This window comes from Stenella coeruleoalba, assembly GCF_951394435.1.
Source record: "Stenella coeruleoalba genome assembly, chromosome: 10".
Taxonomy (NCBI): domain Eukaryota; kingdom Metazoa; phylum Chordata; class Mammalia; order Artiodactyla; family Delphinidae; genus Stenella; species Stenella coeruleoalba.
Genome location: NC_137156.1, coordinates 97891740 through 97910239, shown reverse-complemented (window position 1 = coordinate 97910239; position 18500 = coordinate 97891740). Strand labels below are relative to the sequence as shown.

General features: G+C 46.4%; 2 protein-coding genes across 3 annotated transcripts; one reads left to right on the top strand and one right to left on the bottom strand.

Annotated features, from left to right (window-relative positions):
* Positions 1–1273: 1273 nt before the first annotated feature.
* Positions 1274–4576, bottom strand: JAGN1 (jagunal homolog 1). Of its 2 annotated transcripts, none has more exons than XM_079934610.1 (2): positions 4239–4358; positions 1274–2632 (listed from the first exon to the last, which is right to left on the bottom strand). In XM_079934610.1, exon 2 carries the CDS (start codon positions 2557–2559, stop codon positions 2170–2172), a length of 390 nt encoding a protein of 129 aa, XP_079790736.1. In that variant the 5' UTR covers positions 2560–2632; positions 4239–4358; the 3' UTR covers positions 1274–2169. The 2 variants fall into 2 exon arrangements, with proteins under 2 accessions (XP_079790736.1, XP_079790735.1); XM_079934609.1 differs by lacking the exon at positions 4239–4358 and adding an exon at positions 4395–4576 and having other exon boundaries at positions 1275–2632.
* Positions 4577–7512: 2936 nt separating this feature from the next.
* CIDEC (cell death inducing DFFA like effector c) lies at positions 7513–18209 on the top strand (the record flags this gene model as incomplete). Its single annotated transcript, XM_079934176.1, has 7 exons — positions 7513–7566; positions 8329–8370; positions 10586–10663; positions 11803–11956; positions 14841–14999; positions 15084–15271; positions 18047–18209. Exons 3-7 carry the CDS (start codon positions 10611–10613, stop codon positions 18207–18209), a joined length of 717 nt encoding a protein of 238 aa, XP_079790302.1. The 5' UTR covers positions 7513–7566; positions 8329–8370; positions 10586–10610.
* Between the last annotated feature and the right edge of the window lie 291 nt (positions 18210–18500).

Here is an 18500-nt window from a genome sequence, read left to right as displayed (position 1 = left end):
AGGAGATAAATCAAGAGTGATGCACTGGAACCACACTTTGGAAATGTCTGAAAAGGATTAAGGAATTTTGGTTGTTCAAAAAATAATGGCACATCGGGCTTCCCTGGTGGCACAGTTGTTAAGAATCCGCCTGCCAATGCAGGGAGCAGGGGGTTGAGCCCTGGTCCGGGAAGATCCCACATGCCAAGAAGCAACTAAGCCCATGCACCACAACTACTGAGCCTGTGCTCTAGAGCCCACAAGCCACAACTACTGAGCCCACATGCTACAACTACTGAAGCCGGCACACCTGCAGCCCGTGCTCCGCAACAAGAGAAGCCACCGCAACGAGAAGCCCGCGCACCACAACAAAGAGCAGCCCCCGCTCGCTGCAACTAGAGAAAGCCCGCGCACAGCAACAAAGACCCAACGCAGCCAAAAATAAAGAAAGAAAAGAAAAAAATATGGCACATAGTAGGGACTTGATGATACAGAGCTGTATTCTTGGTATACTCACTTGCACACAGGGATGCAGGAAGAGGAATGAATATGAGGTAGAAGGCAAAGAGTTAAGTTTAGGACACACTGAGTTTGAAATGATAATCAGGACATCTAAAGGTTGGGTACCTAGAAGTACTGCCAGTACCTAATAGAGACTGAGTACACACCTAATGTTTTTATTTTTTATTTATTTTTGTTTGTGTTGGGTCTTCGTTGCTGCACGCGGGCTTTTCTCTAGTTGCGGCAAGCGGGGGCTACTCTTTGTTGCGGTGTGCGGGCTTCTCATTGCGGTGGCTTCTCTTGTTGTGGAGCATGGGCTCTAGGCTCGCAGGCTTCAGTAGTTGTAGCGCACGCACTTAGTTGCTCCGTGGCATGTGGGATCTTCTCGGACCAGGGCTCCAATCCGTGTCCCCTGCATTGGCAGGCGGATTCTTAACCACTGCGCCACCAGGGAAGCCCAACACACATCTTTCATGCAATAAATATGTACCATGTCAGACTTTTATGTGTGAAAGGGCCTTTAGTTCACAGATCTCTTTCCTTTTTTTTTTGAGGTATGTGGGCCTCTCACTGTTGTGGCCTCTCCCGTAGTGGAGCACAGGCTCCGGACGCACAGGCTCAGCGGCCATGGCTCACGGTCCCAGCCACTCCGCGGCATGTGGGATCTTCCCGGACATGGGCACGAACCCGTGTCCCCTGCATTGGCAGGCGGACTCTCAACCACTGCGCCACCAGGGAAGCCCCCCACTTCTATTCTTAACTTCTCTGCTCCACACCAGACATACTGTGTTCATTAGTTGTTTCACATGGATATTACGTTTCACCTAGATTGCAAATTTTTTATATGCAGGATACTTTAAAATTCTTTTGGATACCATAAAACAGTATTAGACACATAACTAACACTGTTAACACTGAATGATAAACATGAATATCCAACCAAAAGACGAACCCATAACCCAAGCTGGATAAATGAGAACGGACCATTTGAGAGGTGGAGGTTAAATGTATGGCCCACAGTAGTTCCTGCCAATCAGCTGCAGGGTTGCAACTATGACTTAAGTTCCCTATGTCCAGTTCACTTCCCCACCGCCACTGCCAGGTTTCTCGGGGAGCCTCTACGTACCTCCTAGTGACTAAGGCCACTCAAACAACACACTTTTCACACTCTATCAGATGCCGAACACAAAGCACAGGGGGGACAAGGCAGTTGTAACTTTATTGAGGTTCTTTTTAATTAAAACGCTTCACAGTAGAGACCACAGCCTGCAAGGGGAGCAGCCTCTCAAATGTTTCCTGCCCCATGACTCATAGATTGAAGCAGAATGTGATTTATTCCCTATCTCCTCCAGTCTCGGTGGCTAAGGGGTGATGGATGGAAGCAGAGAGAATGACCAAAAAGAGGCAAGGATGAAAAACTCAGAAGGATCTCAACTTTAACCAGCTGAAATTTGTTTCACAGCTGCTGATCACCCAGTTCCACCAACCAGGAGTAAATTAAACATAGTTTTGCTACCAGCTGATGGCAACAGAAGGAGCTTTGCAGAACTTGGACCTAGTTTGCACTAGTTGTCAACATCGCAGCTGCCAAAATCACCGAAGGAGGTTTTAGAACAGCTCCTCTACCCTCTCACTCCACTGGATGGGAGGCCCAGGCTTCACCTCACACAGTAGTTCATCAAGCAGGCTTCATTTACGCTTCTTCTCCTGTGTGCTGGTGAACCAAGAGTCTAGGAGCTTCTTGCTGTAGTATAACTGCCAGGCATGCACTTGGACCACCAGCACCAACACCAGATACATGACGGAGACGGCAGAAAAACCAAAGAGGAAGCGGTAGGCCTTGCCATGGCGGTAGAGCTGCTGTGCAGCAGGGAACATCTCCATGCTGCCATATATGAGGGGAGCGATGGAAAAGAGCCCCATGCTGATCATGGAGAGCACCAGGTAGCTAATGTTGTTGCGGGGGAAGGAGAGGAGGCCCAAGAGGGAGGGCACAATGCTCAGCAAATAGGGGTACTCCCACTGATAGGGCATGGCCACCTGATCATGCGACAAGAGCCTCAGGTGCCCCACGCTCATCTTGGCAACCAGCAGCAGCCATATGACCAGATGCACGTAGATCAGCTTCTTGATTTCATACTTGAGGGTCACACTGTGGGGCAGAGCAGAGGGAGAAGTACCTTTCATTCAAAATTTTCTGACCACCAACTCTATGTCAGGCAACTATACTGGACACTGGGAAACAGACGTGAATAAGGTATAGTTCCTGCCTGGAGGCTGGGAACAAGGTACACAGGAAGAAAAAAGCAATTAGAAAACGAACTGGAAAAACTCTAGTAAATCTATGTTGCAAAATATATGGAATCACAGGAAGGAGTAATGAATTCTGATTGAGATGAGTTGACTGAGAAGGCTGCCTGGACAAGGGTGTTATCTGAGCTAGGCTCTGAGACGTGGGTGGAGATGGACATTCCAAGCAGAGGTAACAGCATGCAGGCAAAAAGGCATAAGCATTTGTGTTCCAGGAGAGCAAATGGTTGGGTATGGAAGGACTACAATGTGGTGGAGAGGGGAGTAGCAGGATATGAAGTTGCAAAGACTATCACTGAGTCACTTTAAAGACAGAAGAGTAACTCAGGGCTGTGTTTACAAAGAGAACTCTGGGGAATTCCCTGGCGGTCCAGTGGTTAGAAATCTGGCTTTTCACTGCCAAGGCCACAGGTTCAATCCCCGGTCGGGCAACTAAGGTCCTGCAAGCCCCATTGCGTGGCCAAAAAAAAAAAATGAAAGAGAACTCTGACTGTGGCATAGGAGGATAGCCTATGGAAGCAGGTATTGGCAGCAAGGAAACCAACTCAGGCTGCCCGTACTTCTCCAGCTAGAGTACATTTTTCATCTAAAGTAAGGATATTTTCTCTTATTCTTTGAATTCTCTCAGGTCCTAAATATATCCCTTCACGCCTTCATAGAGCAGAGTTTCTGCTCTAGACAGGCATGAAAACACTGGCTTGAGTTGTGAGGTGCCCTTTAGACAAGGGTCTAAGGATAAGAATAAAGTGAGGTTTCAAAGAGCTTGTCATTCTTTAAAACTGTGGAGAAAAAGACGTGGAAAAGATTCAGGGAAACTTCAATGGATTTAAGTAAAGAAAATCTCTAAAAAATTTTTATTTTTAAAAATATTCATTATAGAAAGTGCAGAAAGGTGGGGCGGGAGGGGAATCAGTCACTTGTAGCCTTGAAGCTCCATGAAGGCAGGGACCAATTTTGTTTGTTTGTCAATAGACTTTTTTATTGAAGGTATAACATGAATACAAAGACCAGGGCTGCTTTCGCTATTCTATCCTCAGGGCCTAGCACAATGCCTGATGGGTAGAAGCTCAATAAATATTTGTTGAACGAATAAACGAATGTAGAAATATCCCTTACGTGGGGGGGTTTCATAAAACTCATTTGAGGCAGAGTAAGTCTGGACTTCAAGGTCCAAATCCCCAAAACGACCCAAAATATAACAGCTACCGCGTACTGGACAGACTTATGTGCTACATCTTATGCTACGCTCTTTATGCGATTATTGGCTCACTAATTCATCACCAAGACCGAAAAGGTAGATTAATTTTCCCTTGCCAGATAAGCAAACTGAGGCTCGATTAGAAATCAGGTTCCCGAGATCAGAGAGCGGGGCCAGCATCGCTGAGACACCGGAGCCCAAGCGGGGCCGGACCCCTCAAGGCACAGCGGGATCAATGGGTGGAACTCACAGGAGCTACGGGGCTTCCCGGGATTGGGGGCCGGCCCCGGGCCGTCGCAGGAGGAGGGGACTTGGCAGGTGCGCGAGAGCGGGCTGGGGAGCAAGACCCTGAGGCCGGGCTGGCGTCGCGTCCCAGGCCCTGCGAGCTCCTCGCCTCACTTCATACCTCATCTGGTAGTGCGTGGCGACGCGCTCCCGGTGCTGAAAGTCGCTGCCGTCGGTGCCGGCCGCTCGCGGGCCTGCCCGAGACGCCATCTTCCCTGCCCAGAGCCCTGGAGCCCCTCACGCCGACCAGCTGCAGCTACTAGAGCGCTAACATGCCTGCCAACCCTAAGCGCGCCGCCTCAGCTCCGCCCACCCAACAGCCGAGCGGTTCTGTGAGGACAACTTCCGGCCTCTCTGTCTCCGGAGGACCGACTCTGTAGTCACGTCCCTGCGCACGCGCACACATACGCACACGCTTTTCTTCTAGGCCCCGCCCTGTCCGTCCCTCCCCAGCATTTGGAGCGCGCAGAAAATTAAACCCCAGCGCGTGTTTCTTTTTGCCAAGGTCGGGAGCTGATACTCCAGCCTCTCGAGAACTTACACTTTCTTTAATTCGATTTTAAGACGTCTCTGTTCCCACTTCACAGACGGAGAAACTGATGCCTGGAAGGCATCTGTGACTTTCCCAAGAGCGTGCATCTTTCACACTCAAAGTCTCAAAGTATCTCCCCACAGATTAATCTTTGCAAGAAGAAACGGTAACTTTACAGTGGAGAAACCTGGCACTCACCCCCTTAACTAAGTAATCAAGTTAACTTGCCCAGGAGTGAGACAAACTGACTCCTTATGCCTCCTGCTAATATTGAGGACACAGCATCACTGAGGTGATATTCTTGCCCAAAATATTTAACCTGAATCTAATCATGAAGAGGTGACAGATAAACTCAAATTGAGGGACATTCTACAAAATAACTGGACTATACTTTTAAGAAATGTCAAGGCCACGAAAGAAAAAAATTAGGCAGAGGCAGAAAGCAGAGTAGTGGTTGCCAAGGAACGTGGTGATGATGGTTGCACAACTGTATGAATATACTTCATGCCACTGAACTGTATACTTAAAAATCGTTCATTTTATGTTATGTACACTTTACCACAATAAAAAAATACATAAAATAAGAATTTCAAAATTGTTATCTGAAAAAACTGAAGTATCTTTTTATGTTTGAGTCATTTGTATTTCATTTCCCTGAACTGTGTTCATATCCTTTGTCTATTTTTCTACTGCATTGTTGGCCTTGTTAATTTATATACAGATGGCAGAGAGAGACAGAGAGAGAGATGACCTCTTGTCTATAATTTTAGTTGCCATATATTTTTCCTATTTATTGTATGTCTTTTGACTTTACTCATGGTGTCACAATTTTAACATGCAGAATAGTTTTTTCATAAGGTTGAATATATAGTCTTTTCTTTTTTGGCTTCTCAATTTTGCTTCATAACTAGAGTCCTTCTCTGTTCCAAGATGCTCAAATGATTTTATGCATTTCAGCATTTGGGAACCACGCTGACATCTGCCTCCCAGACTAGAGGTGAGCGCCTCAAAGAGAGGGATAAGAACTGAGTCATCAGGACTTCTCTGGTGGCGCAGTGGTTAAGAATCCGCCTGCAGGTGACACGGGTTCGATCCCTGGTCCGGGAAGACCCCACATGCTGTGGAGCGACTAAGCCCATGCGCCACAACTACAGAGCCTGCGCTCTAGAGCCCGTGAGCCACAACTACTAAGCCCGCGTGCCTAGAGCCCGTGCTCCGCAACATGAGAAGCCACCGCAACGAGAAGTCCGTGCACCGCAACAAAGAGTAGCCCCTGCTCACCGCAACTAGAGAAAGCACGTGCACAGCAACGAAGACCCAACGCAGCCATAAATAAATAAATAAAAAAGAAATGCTTGCTGAATACATAAATTATGCATGAGCCAAAACCATCCTCTTCTCTTAAGCACTGTGAAGAATCCTCAGGTTCACTAAGCATTCCTCCATCCCCCACAGACACTCTCTGGCTTTAGCTTGTGCTTATCTTTTTCTTTTCTGTGTGTGATTTCCATGATGTTCATCAGGGCTTCTGAGTCAGACTGCTTCTGAGTCATCCATTGGCTTATCATGAGACACTAGGCACATGTTGGATGTTCAATAAATATTTGAGGCATGAATGTCCAAGGGAGGGGCCCCAACCCTTTCCCCATAATTTCCTCCCTGAAGTATTGGTACTTCTCTTCTGGCTCTTGGTCTGTCTTGAAGTTTAGTGATTTGTGTTCCTGTTTCCTCACCCTGCTCATTCTCTTCTCAAATCCTTTGCACTGATGTTTCCTTTGCCTTGAATGCCCCCAGCCCCCCTCCAGGACTTCAAAAGACGATTCCAGTCCCGGGTGGAACACTATAGACTGCATGTTTGTGTCCCCCACCCTTGCCTCCATTTGTATGTTGAAACCTAATCCCCAATGTGATGGTATTTGGAGGTGGAATTTGGGGGTGGTGGGATTAGTATACTTATCAAAGAGACTCCCTTGCTCCTTCTACCAAGTGAGGACACAGAGAGAGGGCAGCTCTCTGTGAACCAGGAAGAAGGTCTTCACCAGAGACCAGAACTACCAGCACCTTGATCTTGGACTTGTCAGCCTCCAGAACTATGAGAAATAAGTTTCTTATTAGCCACCAGTTTATGGTATTCTGTATAGCAGCCCAAACAGACCAAGACACTCCAGGTCTTGAAAAGACTGACTTCTCACCAGTCAGGATTTAGCTGAAAGCTCACCTCTGAGGCCTTTCTTTCTTTTTTTAAGTTTATTTATTTATTTATTTATTTTTGGCTGCATTGGGTCTTTGTTGCTGCGTGTGGGCTTTCTCTAGTTGCGGTGAGCGGGGGCTAGTCTTCGTTGCGGTGCGCAGGCTTCTCACTGCGCTGGCTTTTCTTGTTGCGGAGCATGGGCTCGAGGTGTGCAGGCTTCAGTAGCTGTGGCTCGCGGGCTTAGCTGCTCCGCGGCATGTGGGATCTTCCCGGACCAGGGCTTGAACCCGTGTCCTCTTTGCTGGCAGGCAGATTCTTAACCACTGTGCCACCAGGGAAGCCCTGAGGCCTTTCTTAAGCCTACAGGCCAATCTAGCTCTCCAGCCATTTGTTATCATATCACCTTGTGTTGTTTTTTTCCCAGAACAGCATTGTCTGAAATTATCTTATTTGCATATTTGTTCATGGTCTGAGTTCCCCCTTCCTCCAGGAATGTCAGCTCCTTGAAGTGTGGGACAAGGCTGTGTTGTTTCCTGCTGTATTCTCAGACCCTAGGAGGGCTGGCACAAGGTAAGTACCTAATAAGTATTTGTTGAGTGAGTGAATGATGGTTGCCTGAAAGTTTTTATAGGGAAGGATTTAGATATAAGTAATAGGATGATGATGATCATGATGATGATGATTATAGCTATTTATTGAGCCTGAAGGGTGCACTAAACTTTATATCAAGTACTTTTCACGATTATCTCATTTCATCTTCATGACAACCCAGTGGGGTAGGTACCATTTTTAATCCCCATTTGTTAGATCCAACTGAAGCTTAGATGAGTTACATCACACAGCTAGTGCTAGACTGCTGTTTTTCAAAATAGGGTCCCTAAGTAGCCACAGTGTCAGCATCACCTCGGAAACTCTTAGAAATACACTTTCTTAGGCCCCACCCCAGACATACTGAGTCAGAAACTCTGTGGTGGAGCCCAGCAATCTAATCTTTAACAAGTCTTCCATGTGATTCTGATGCACTAGTGTGAAAAACCCAACTCTAAAAGAACGGTGAGGTTGAACTCTTTTTTTAAAAACAGCTTTATGGAGATATAATCCATATACCATACACACTTAGGTGTACAATCTGATGGTTTGAGTATATTTGCAGGGTTGTACAACCTCCAAATAGATTTAGCACAATCATCAAAGTAGATTGTGTTCAGATTACTAGATTAGAACTTTTTTTGGGCTCCCCTGAAAGAAACCCCATGCCCACTAGCAGTTCCCATTCCCCTTCCACTCCCCAGCCCCCCTAAACAACCACTAATTAATTTTTTGTCTTTATAGTTTTGTCTATTCCGGACATTTCATACAAGTGGAATGATACAAGTATGTATGTGATCTCTTGTAACTGGCTTTGCATAATGTTTGCATAATAAGTCCCTTGTGATTTCACTTTGCATAATGTCTTCAACGTTTGTCCATGTACTGTAGTAGCATATATCCTTTCGATTGACAAATAATATTCCATTTATGGATATACCACTCTTTTTTATCCATTCATCAATTGACGAACATTTGGGTTGTTTCTACATTTTGCCTGTTATGAATAACACTATGAACTTTCTCGTGTATGAGTTTTTGTGTGGACATAGATTTTCATTTCCCTTGGAGATATATATATAACTCCAAATATTACGTATATGTAGAACTTCTGGGTCATAGATCTTACACTCTTAACCACTACACATTTCAGCTAGTCTTTATTATTATTATTAAATTATCTGCTATTATTAAATAATTATATTATCAATAACACCAATATTTGTTTCTATCTATTAAGTATCTCTGTTGCAAAGCCCTTTACTTTTATTATTACAAATCCTTACCCCGGTCAGGATCATTAAGACAGGAATCATTATCTCTGTTGAAGAGGTGAGCGAAACTGGGGCTCAGGAGGTTAAGGGAACTTGTCTACACTCCAACAGCTAACATGGGTAGAGCTGAGACCACCATGCACACCTGCCTGTTTCCTGTGCCCTGTGTGCCCAATACCATGTCCTGGGCCATACCCTGCCCCAAATCTTTCGAAACATGCCTCCACCCCTCCTTTCTGGCTTTTTCTGGAAGTGAGGCTGGCTTGACATCCCAAGGGTGAGAGCTGCACACTCAGTGCCTGTGCTCTTTTCCAGCTGGGGCTGGAGGCCAGGGGAGGGGCTGCCCTGGGAGCTGGAAATAAAATGGAGGGAGGGCTGGGCTGAGAAGGGCAGTATTGGAAGGTTAGGAGGCTGGGAAGTGGGAGGTAAGGAGTTTCTTACTCTGGGTTTTTTGTTTTGGTTTGGTTCTGGCTCCTAGAGAACCAGTGAGGTGGGGCTGGGTGGAGTTTTGTGATTGGGAGTGAGGAGGGAGGCTGAAGCAAGCTGATGTGGGTAGTGCTAAGTGGGGGAGAGGGCTTTCTCAGACAGGCTGGCCTGGGGCATCCCCTGCATTGTCAGAAGGAAAGACTGGGGAGGGGGCTGCGTTCCATGCACTCCTTGAGCCCCTGGCTCTGAGGCAGGCCCTGTCTGCAGGGGGGCTGGGAAAGGGAGAACATCTCAGGGCGAGGCACCCAAGGAGTGGGGCTGCTATGGCAGAAGCAGACACTGAGGCCCACTTGGCTAGGAAGAAGGAAGGGCAAGGATGAAGGGGAAATTCTGTGAGCCGTCTAAGGAGGCTTTCCGAGATGTGGAAAACAGTGAAACTCAGGCTTCAGGGCTGCAAACGTTTAGCCCTGGGCCAAGGGAGGCATTACAGGTGGAGGAACTGCCTGCAGGAGGGCTTGGAGCCTGCAGGAGCTAGATCGAGCAGGCTCAGGAGAGAAGGGCTGGCAGGTCAGCCCAGGGCCGTCGGCTAGTGCCCAGAATGGCGGCCAGCAGCCTTAAGCCACAGTGGCTGTGTACATTTAAGTTAGTTAACATTCAATAAAAATAAAAATCCAGCTCCTCAGTTGTACGGCCACACTTCAAGGGCTCAGTCGCCATGTGGGGCTAGCAGCTCCAGTATTGGAGAGAACGGATGTAGAACGGTTCCATCGTGGTAGAAAGTCTCTGGCCAGCAGGAACCCTCAGGAGGGGTTCGGATTGCTCAAGGACCCACTGGAGAGAGCAGGCTTAGACTGGGTTGCCTGGCCTGGGAGGTCTCTGAACAACAGGTGAGGGAAGGTCCCCAGCAGTGCAAGGTGCTGTGACTCGCCTCCTGCCAGCGTAAAGTGGACTCTGCCCCCAGGGACAGGAACTAACCAGGCAGGGCCTCTTCAGTCCCGACTTGTGAACCCTGATCAGTGTGACCAGAGCCAGGGTCAGAGAAACATGGAGTGAGTGGTGCCGGGGAGGGAGGAGCGGCTGCTGAGGGGGGCTGAGCCTGGGCACTAAGGGGGTCTCCAGCTTGCTCACGGTGGCGTACATGGGTGGGATGGGGAAGGGCTGGGGGAGGTGTGTGTGTGAGTTGCTAGGGGAGACCAGAGGAGAGGCTTGCTGGATGGAGGTGGGGTTGCTCTGTGTCAAAAGACAAGAGAGAGGGAACCCTCCCATCCCCACCTCAGGAGCTCTCTCTGCTTCCTTCCCAGGCCCAACACTGTCCAGCTGACGAGGATGGAATACGCCATGAAGTCCCTCAGCTTTCTCTACCCCAGGTCCCTCTCCAGGTGAGGAGAGCCAAGCATGGAAGGGAAGGGGAGCTACTGTGAGCTGTAGGGCAGACCTTCTTGAACTTCGATGGGCACATAAGTCACCTGGGTGTCTTATTCAAATGCAGGTGCTGATTCAGGAGGTCTGGAGTGGGACCCAAGATTTGCCCCTCCCACAAGCCCCCAGGAGATATTAATGCTGCTGTCTCTCCCCCCACAGTCCCCCATATCACACATTGAGTAGAAAGAGGTAGATACTGCTTGATGCTTTCATTACTGATCTCATTTAAACCTCACCACAACTTTGGGAAGTGGGGATTATTATGCCAAATTAACAGATGGGGAAACCAAGGCACAGGGTGGGCTCTCTCAGTCACCTAGCAAATGGGTAGTGGAGTCAGGATTTGAACTTGGGTCTGCCTGACTCCAAAATCTAGGTTCACTGCACACCTTTTGTTCTACATCGTGTATCTGAGTTCAAAACTGTCTTATATTGACCTCAGCTTTGCCACTTCATCTCACATTACAGGTGAGAAGAATGAGGCTAAGAGAGGAAAGTGGTAATTGGGCAAATGTGGGGTAGTCTTCTATGACTGGCTACTTGTCATGGTCTGAAACCCAGCAGTGTCAATATCACTTGGGAACTCATTACATACATAAAATCTCAGAACCCACCCAGACCTACTGAATCAGAACCTGCATTTTAACAAGATCACCAGGGGAGTGACGTGTCCACTAAAGTTTAAGATGCACTGATCCAGGGACTCCCCTGGTGGCCCAGTGAGTAACACTCCGCACTCCCAATGCAGGGGGCACGGGTTCGATACCTGGTCGGGGAACTAGATGCCACATACATGCCAAAACTAAGAAGTCCACATGCTGCAGCTAAAGATCCCGCATGCCACTACGAAGATCCCGCGTGCTGCAACTAAGACCTGGCTCAGCCAAAATAAATAAATAATTTTTTTTTTTTTTTTAAAAGATGCACCAATCCAGCAGGCTTTTGAGGAAGACTCTCTAGAACAGGTTTGGTGGGTGGTAGGGGAGGAGAAATATGATGAGCTCAGCCTAGAGGACTGGCAGGTAAGTTACCCTGCTGTGTGTTGAGGGCTGGGAGGCATCAGACAGCTCATTCTGATGCTCCATATGGCCTCCAGGTACGTGGCAGTCAGCACCTCGGTGGTGACCCAGAAGCTGCTGTCACAGTCCAGCCCGGAGGCCCCCAGGGCCCGGCCCTGCAGAGTAAGCAATGCTGACCGGAGTGTGCGGAAGGGCATCATGACACACAGCCTTGAGGACCTCTGCCTCAAGGTAGGAATGGGCCTGCCTCTGCACAGCCCACCACGGGGACTTTGGCAGAGAGCTGGCCCCAACAGCTGCCTCTGCATCATGAGCTAGGAGTTCAGCAGGGATGGAGTTCATGGCTTAGATGGTGAAAAGATTTCCTTTCTAATGGCAGCTCCAGTGGGCTTGTAGTGCCCACCTGGAATCCTGTCTGTCTGTTGACAGGGGGAGGGCAGTACATTACCATCTGATACTAACAATAGGTCAGTGGTATTTTTGGAGTCTATTTTTCTTACTGGAGGGACCCTTAGGTTCCCTTTTCCAGTAGTACTTAAACTTGTAGAATTGCCCAGACGTTGGAGTATTGAGTAAGATTTTAGAGATTCCCTTCCCTATCTCCTTCCCTTACCTTCATGCAGGGCAATTCTCCTTCAATCTGTCACCTACATTGGCCTTCCATGCAAAGCTTTGTTAACAGCTGTGGAAGACTTTTTCAAACTATTGATTAGATGGGACTTCCCTGGTGGTCCAGTGGTTAAGACTTCCTGCTCCAATGCAGGAGGCACAGGTTCAATCCCTGGTTAGGGAACTAAGGTCCCGCATGTCCCTCGGCACGGTCAAAAAAAAAAAAAGTAAAAACTATTGATCAGGTAAGCTTTCAGAGAGGAAACCAAGGACACGCAGCTCTTGTGGGTGGTAGTAACATTGGGCAAGAATGACACCCTTCCCCATTTCCATGCTCCCCCTACACTTGATTGGGAGTAACTTGTCCTAATCCTTCCTTCTTATAAAGACACCTTTCCTTCTTACAAGTCATAGTGGATTATGGCCCACTCTAATGCCCTAATTTTAATGTAATTACTTTTTTAAAGACTCTATCTCCAAATATAGTCACACTCTGAGGTACTGGGATTAGGACTTCAACATATGAATTTGGGGGGGATACCATTCAACCCATAATACATACAAATCAACTGAATAGAACTGAGAGTCCAAAAATAAATCCACGTATCTGTGCTCAGTTGATTTTTAACAGGATGCCAAGACTATTCAATGGAGAAAGAATAGTCTTTTCAACAAATATTCCTGAGACAATGGGCTATCTAAATGCAAAAGAATGAAGTTGGATCCCTCCCTCATATTACATACAAAATTAATTCAAAATAGATCAAAGACCTAAAGGTAGAGCTAAAACTATAAAACCCTTAGAAGAAAACATAGGTATAAGTGTTCATAACCTTGGTTTCTTAGATATGGCACCAAAGCACAAGTAACCAAAGGGAAAAAAGTTGGACTTTATCAACATTAAAAACTTTTGTGCATCAAAGGACACGATCAAAAAAAAAGAAAAGATAACCCACAGAATGGGAGAAAATATTTGCAAATCACATATCTGATAAGGGTCTAGTATCAAGAATATATAAAGAACTCTTAAAACTCAGTAAAAAGATGATCCTTTTGAAAATGGGCAAAGAATCTGAGTAGATATTTCTCCAAAGAAGATGTACAAATGGCTGATAACACATGAAAAGATGCTCACCACCCTTAGTCATTAGGGAAATGCAAATCAAAAACACTTCATACCGCTAGAATGGCTAAAATAAAAGACAGACTAAAACAAGTGTTGGTGAGGATGTGGAGAAATTGCTGTTGGGAATGTAAAATCATGCAACAGCTTCAGAAAACAGTTTGGTATTTCCTTAAGAAGAGTAAACATAGTGTTATTATATGACTCAGCAATTCCAATCCTAGGTATATAGCCAGGAAAATTGAAAAGACATGTCACACAAAAATTTGTACATGAATGTGCATAGCAGCATTATTCATAATACTCAAAAAGTAGAAACAACCCACATGTCCATCAATTGAAGAATGGATTAAAAATGTGGTATATCTATTTAGTAGAATATTATTCAGCCATAAAAAAGTAAAGAATCATGCTGCAACATAGAAGAACCTTGAAAACATGTTCGTGAAAGAAGCCAGTCTAAAAAGACCACACATTGTATGATTCCACTTATATGAAATGTCCAGCATAGACAGATCCACAGAGATGGACAGAAGAGGAGAGGTTGCCAAGGGCTAGGAAATGAGGAGTGACAGCTAATGGGGCTAGGTTTCTCTTTGGGGTAAAAATGGGGTTGAAAATGTTTTGAAATTATACAGTGGTGGTAGTTGCACAACTTTGTGAATATGCTAAAAACCACTGGATTGTAGACTTTAAAAGAGTGAATTTTATGGCATGCAAATTATATCACAATTAAAAGTTACATGTGTGACTCCTGTTATAATTTTTTAAGATTTATTTATTTTTTATTTTTATTTATTTATTTATTTTGGCTGTGTCGGGTCTTAGTTGTGGCCCATGGGATCTTCGTTGAGGCATAAGGGATCTTTCGTCATGGCGCGTGGGCTTCTCTCTGGTTGTGGCATGCGGGTTTTCTCTTATCTAGTTGTGGCGTGCGGGCTCCAGGGTGTGTGGGCTCTACAGTATGCAGCACGCGGGCTCTAGTTGAGGTGCACAAGCTCAGTAGTTGTGGCATGCCGGCTTAGTTGCCCCGCGGCATGTGGGATCTTAGTTCCCTGACCAGGGATCGAACCTGCTTCCCCTGCATTGCAAGACAGATTCTTTACCACTGGACCACCAGGGAAGTCCCTCCCATTATATTTTTATTGGACAGCACTATTCTAGAATATTAACCATGAAGTCAGGTACCAAGGGATACCATAATATAGGTTCTTTGGATGGTGATCCCACAGCAAGGGCCCCGGGTTCCAGTCCCATCCCGTAAGTCCCGGCCCACTCGTGTGTGTCTGAGGTGTGCCAGCTGAGGTGTGTGATGTGGGTCTTCCCCATACCAGCTCTGTGGCTACATGTGATGGCAGAAGCATCACTCACCTTATTCTCCAGGTCCAGGATACCCTGATGCTGGCAGACAAGCCTTTCTTCCTGGTGCTGGAGGAAGATGGCACAATTGTAGAGACAGAAGAGTATTTCCAATCCCTGACAGATGACACCGTGCTCATGGTCCTCCATAAGGGGCAGAAATGGCAGCCCCCATCAGAGCAGGTGACGTCCCACCTGTCAGGGAGAGTACTGGGAGCTTAGAAGAAATCCTTGAGGGGTGCCAACCACATGCTTGTCTTGATGCAGGGCACTAGGTACCAACTCTCCCTCTCCCGTAAGCCTGCCAAGAAGATTGATGTGGCCCAAGTAACCTTCGACCTGTACAAGGTGAACCCACAGGACTTCATTGGTTGCCTGAACGTGAAGGCGACTCTCTATGGCACATACTCCCTTTCCTATGATCTGCGCTGCTACGGCGCCAGGCGCGTCATGAAGTGAGTGAATTGGGGTTAGCTGGGGACAGGCTGGGTACACTGCAATGGGAGAGGCGCTATCTTCTCCCATGCACCTCAGGCTTCTCGGAGCCTGGGCCTGGTGTTGATGCTGACAAAGTATGACAATTAGCATTTGTCTAGGACTTTATGGCTGAATTCATGTTTTAGTTTATTGTAGTATATGCCAAAGGGATACATATACTCCTGCTGGTGGAACCTGGATACATTTAGCTTTTCTAATTACCTTCCACTATAACAACTAATTATTTTTCACCTAAAGTAGTAAGTTTTCCTAAGTAGTCTTCTAATCTTTTGAAAAATGAACATGTGTCCAAGATTTTATTGAACTCAACTAGTAAGAGAACCAGCAAGAAGTTACAATCAGTTCATAAATCCCACCCATATATAGATCCAACAAGAATGCTGAGCTATTTATAAATACAAAATTGGATTTTTCCATGGGGGTGGGAGGGATGAAATAACTGTCCTTCCATAGAACGGAATTAATTTGTATGTCTGTGGACAATAGTCATTTGTATCATCTAATGAACTTTCAAAGAAACTTTTTACTTTACTTTTGAAAGTCCAATCAACTATCACAGGAAGCATGGGAATATGTTTAATCATAAGACAAGTACTGTTATGGTAGTGGTTTCCAAATTCAGCTATTCCAGTGGTGCTCTAGAGAACTCTTACCTCATTAGGCAGATGTAGCCACTGAGGCAGAGACATCCAAGTAGTCGAAAACCACAGAGCTGGCCTCTTGCCAGTTACTTCTGACAGACGCTACTCCTCCCCAGTTGCTTCATTTAGTGTTTACTGAGCACTCTCTGTGTCCTGGCCCAACGCTATGAGCTAGAGACACAGAGATAAATAAGATGTCAGAACAAGCTCCATGAGGGCAAGAATTGCTGTTGCCTCCAATACCTTGGTGAATGCTGGTACGTAGCAATAATTCAAATAATTGTACAAGGAATGAAGATACATATGATCCTCATTCTCAGGGGTTTCTGAGAAATTCTACTCCTTCCAGAGTTCTGCCAGAACGTACGTAGCTAGAGCACACCAGACCTTCTTGGCTTTCCGAGTTTATTCTCTGCATTCCCAGTCTGCAGATGAGGGACCTGAGGCCGCGTGGTTCTGCCTACCACAGATAACACTCAGCGGCAGGCTTGAGCCTCGTTCTATGGCAAGAAGTTCCCTTTTCCTCTTATACCAGATCATATACCCATCTTGATCTGGGCTTGCTGCCAGCAGTTTGCAGATTGCAAAATCTAGAGCAAGAAGTTTCAGCCTTTAAACTCAGTCCGTCTAGGGGAAATGGGACCCTCAGACCTAAACACAGTAGGCATATTGGTCCCAAAAGAAAAACAAAAAACAACAGCAAGCTGGAATCAGTGGAATGACTTAGTGGCATCAGCAAGTGTTTTTTCTTTAATGGTGGTAAAATACACATACCATAAAATTTACCATTTTAACCACTTTTTTTTAAGTATAAAATTCAGTGACGTTAAGTACATTCACAGTGTTGTGCAACAGTTACTTGTAAATCTATTTCCAGAACTTTTTCGTCATCCCAAACTGTAACTCTGTACCCATTAAACACTAACTCTCCACACCCCCTTCCCCCAGCCCTGCTAACCTCTGTCCTACTTCCTGTCTCCATTAATTTTCCTATTCTAGGCAACTCATGTAAGCGTAATCATACAATACTTGCCTTTTTGTGTCTGGTTTATTTTACTTAGCATAATGTTTTCAAAGTTCATCCATATTGTAGCATGTGTCAGAATTTCATTCCTATTCATGTCCAGACAGCTGGTTTGAAGCCTCAGTTCTCTAATTTGAGAAATGGGTATACTTCTCAGGTTTCACCTTTAAATTTTTTAAGTATTTTCATATACAGATGTTTATGATTCTAATTGTCTTCCTGTCCCCCTCCACCTCAGCCATAACATAAGTTCATTTACTGAATGAAGGTTAATAGAAGACAAGTTTTAATATCAGCCAGAAAGAATTTATTTTCCTTTTGTTTTCTTCTCCCTGATCCCTCCTAGGACTAGACACCCCTAGTGACCCTCACCTATCTCTTTCAAACAGATCTGGATAAGAATTTGGTTAAAGTAGTCAAGCATTCAACCAGCTAGTCTTGACCCTACGTTTCCCCTTCTCTTCTACATATCAGGTCCTGTGTTAAGTGATTTATGTTATTTCATCCTCCTAACCCTGTGTGGGATCAAAATGGTATGATCTCACTTTACAGATGAGGGTGCCGAAGCTCAGAGCTATAGAAGTTTGCCAAGGTTGCCACAGCTAATGAAACTGAATTAGAACTCAGGCCTGTCTGACTGGAGTTCTGTCCTCAGTACACTGCAACACCAGACATGGAGATCTTCACGTCCAGCACTCTGAAAATTAGCTAGACTACAAATGACTTGGAAACACTTCTGTTTAGAACAGAGGTTGTGAAGGGCAGAGTCATGTGACAGAGATCAGTCTGGCTGGCCCAAAGTAGCATTAGAAAAATAAAAGGCCTTGTTAAATGAGCTTGAATTTTGCACGAGAAGAGGGAGGTTGTGGACGTCTCAGTTAAGGTACGATTGCAGGTAACACTGTAGACCCTGTCCCATTTGCTGAGGGAGAGCAGCATCTGTTCTGTTTGCACGTCACTCTACAGTTTATGAAGTTATGAACGCAGCGTGGGGGAGCAGGCATTTAGGGGGAGGAGGAAGGGGCTTTCTTTGTGTTTTGACCCTAGCGCCTTCTCATCCCACCCAGAGAAGCTCTCCGCTGGGCCCTCTTCAGCACGCAGGCCACAGGCCACGTGCTGCTCAGCACCTCCTGTTACCTGCAGCAGCTCCTGGATGCCACAGAGGGAGGGCAGCCCTCCAAGAGCAAAGCCCCATCCCTCATCCCGACCTTTCTGAAGATACTGCAATGAAAGCCCAGCCAAGGACTAGACCGGGGACCCCATGCTCAGCTGGTAGCACCCACAAGCCTGGCAGCTAGAGAGCTTCTTACCTTCCCAACACCTCCCTCAGCCCCACAGGAAGGTGAATGATGAAGCAGGGGGAAGGGCCGGAAACCTGGGCTGGGCTGGCCAAAGGAGAACTGAGGGCTCTTGGCCTGGCCCGGCTCCTTCCTGCCCCAGGTAGCTTCGCGGGCCAAGACTGGTCACCAGCAGGCTATGGCAGGAAGGCTGCCCCTCAGCAACCTGTCTTCACGTGCTACA

Coding starts and splice junctions, on each gene's coding strand:
- JAGN1 (XM_079934609.1), bottom strand. CDS start 4,483: ATGGCGTCTCGGGCAGGCCCGCGAGCGGCCGGCACCGACGGCAGCGAC. Junction 2,633..4,394: donor GCCACGCACTACCAGATGAG/GTATGAAGTGAG, acceptor TCTGCCCCACAG/TGTGACCCTCAAGTATGAAA.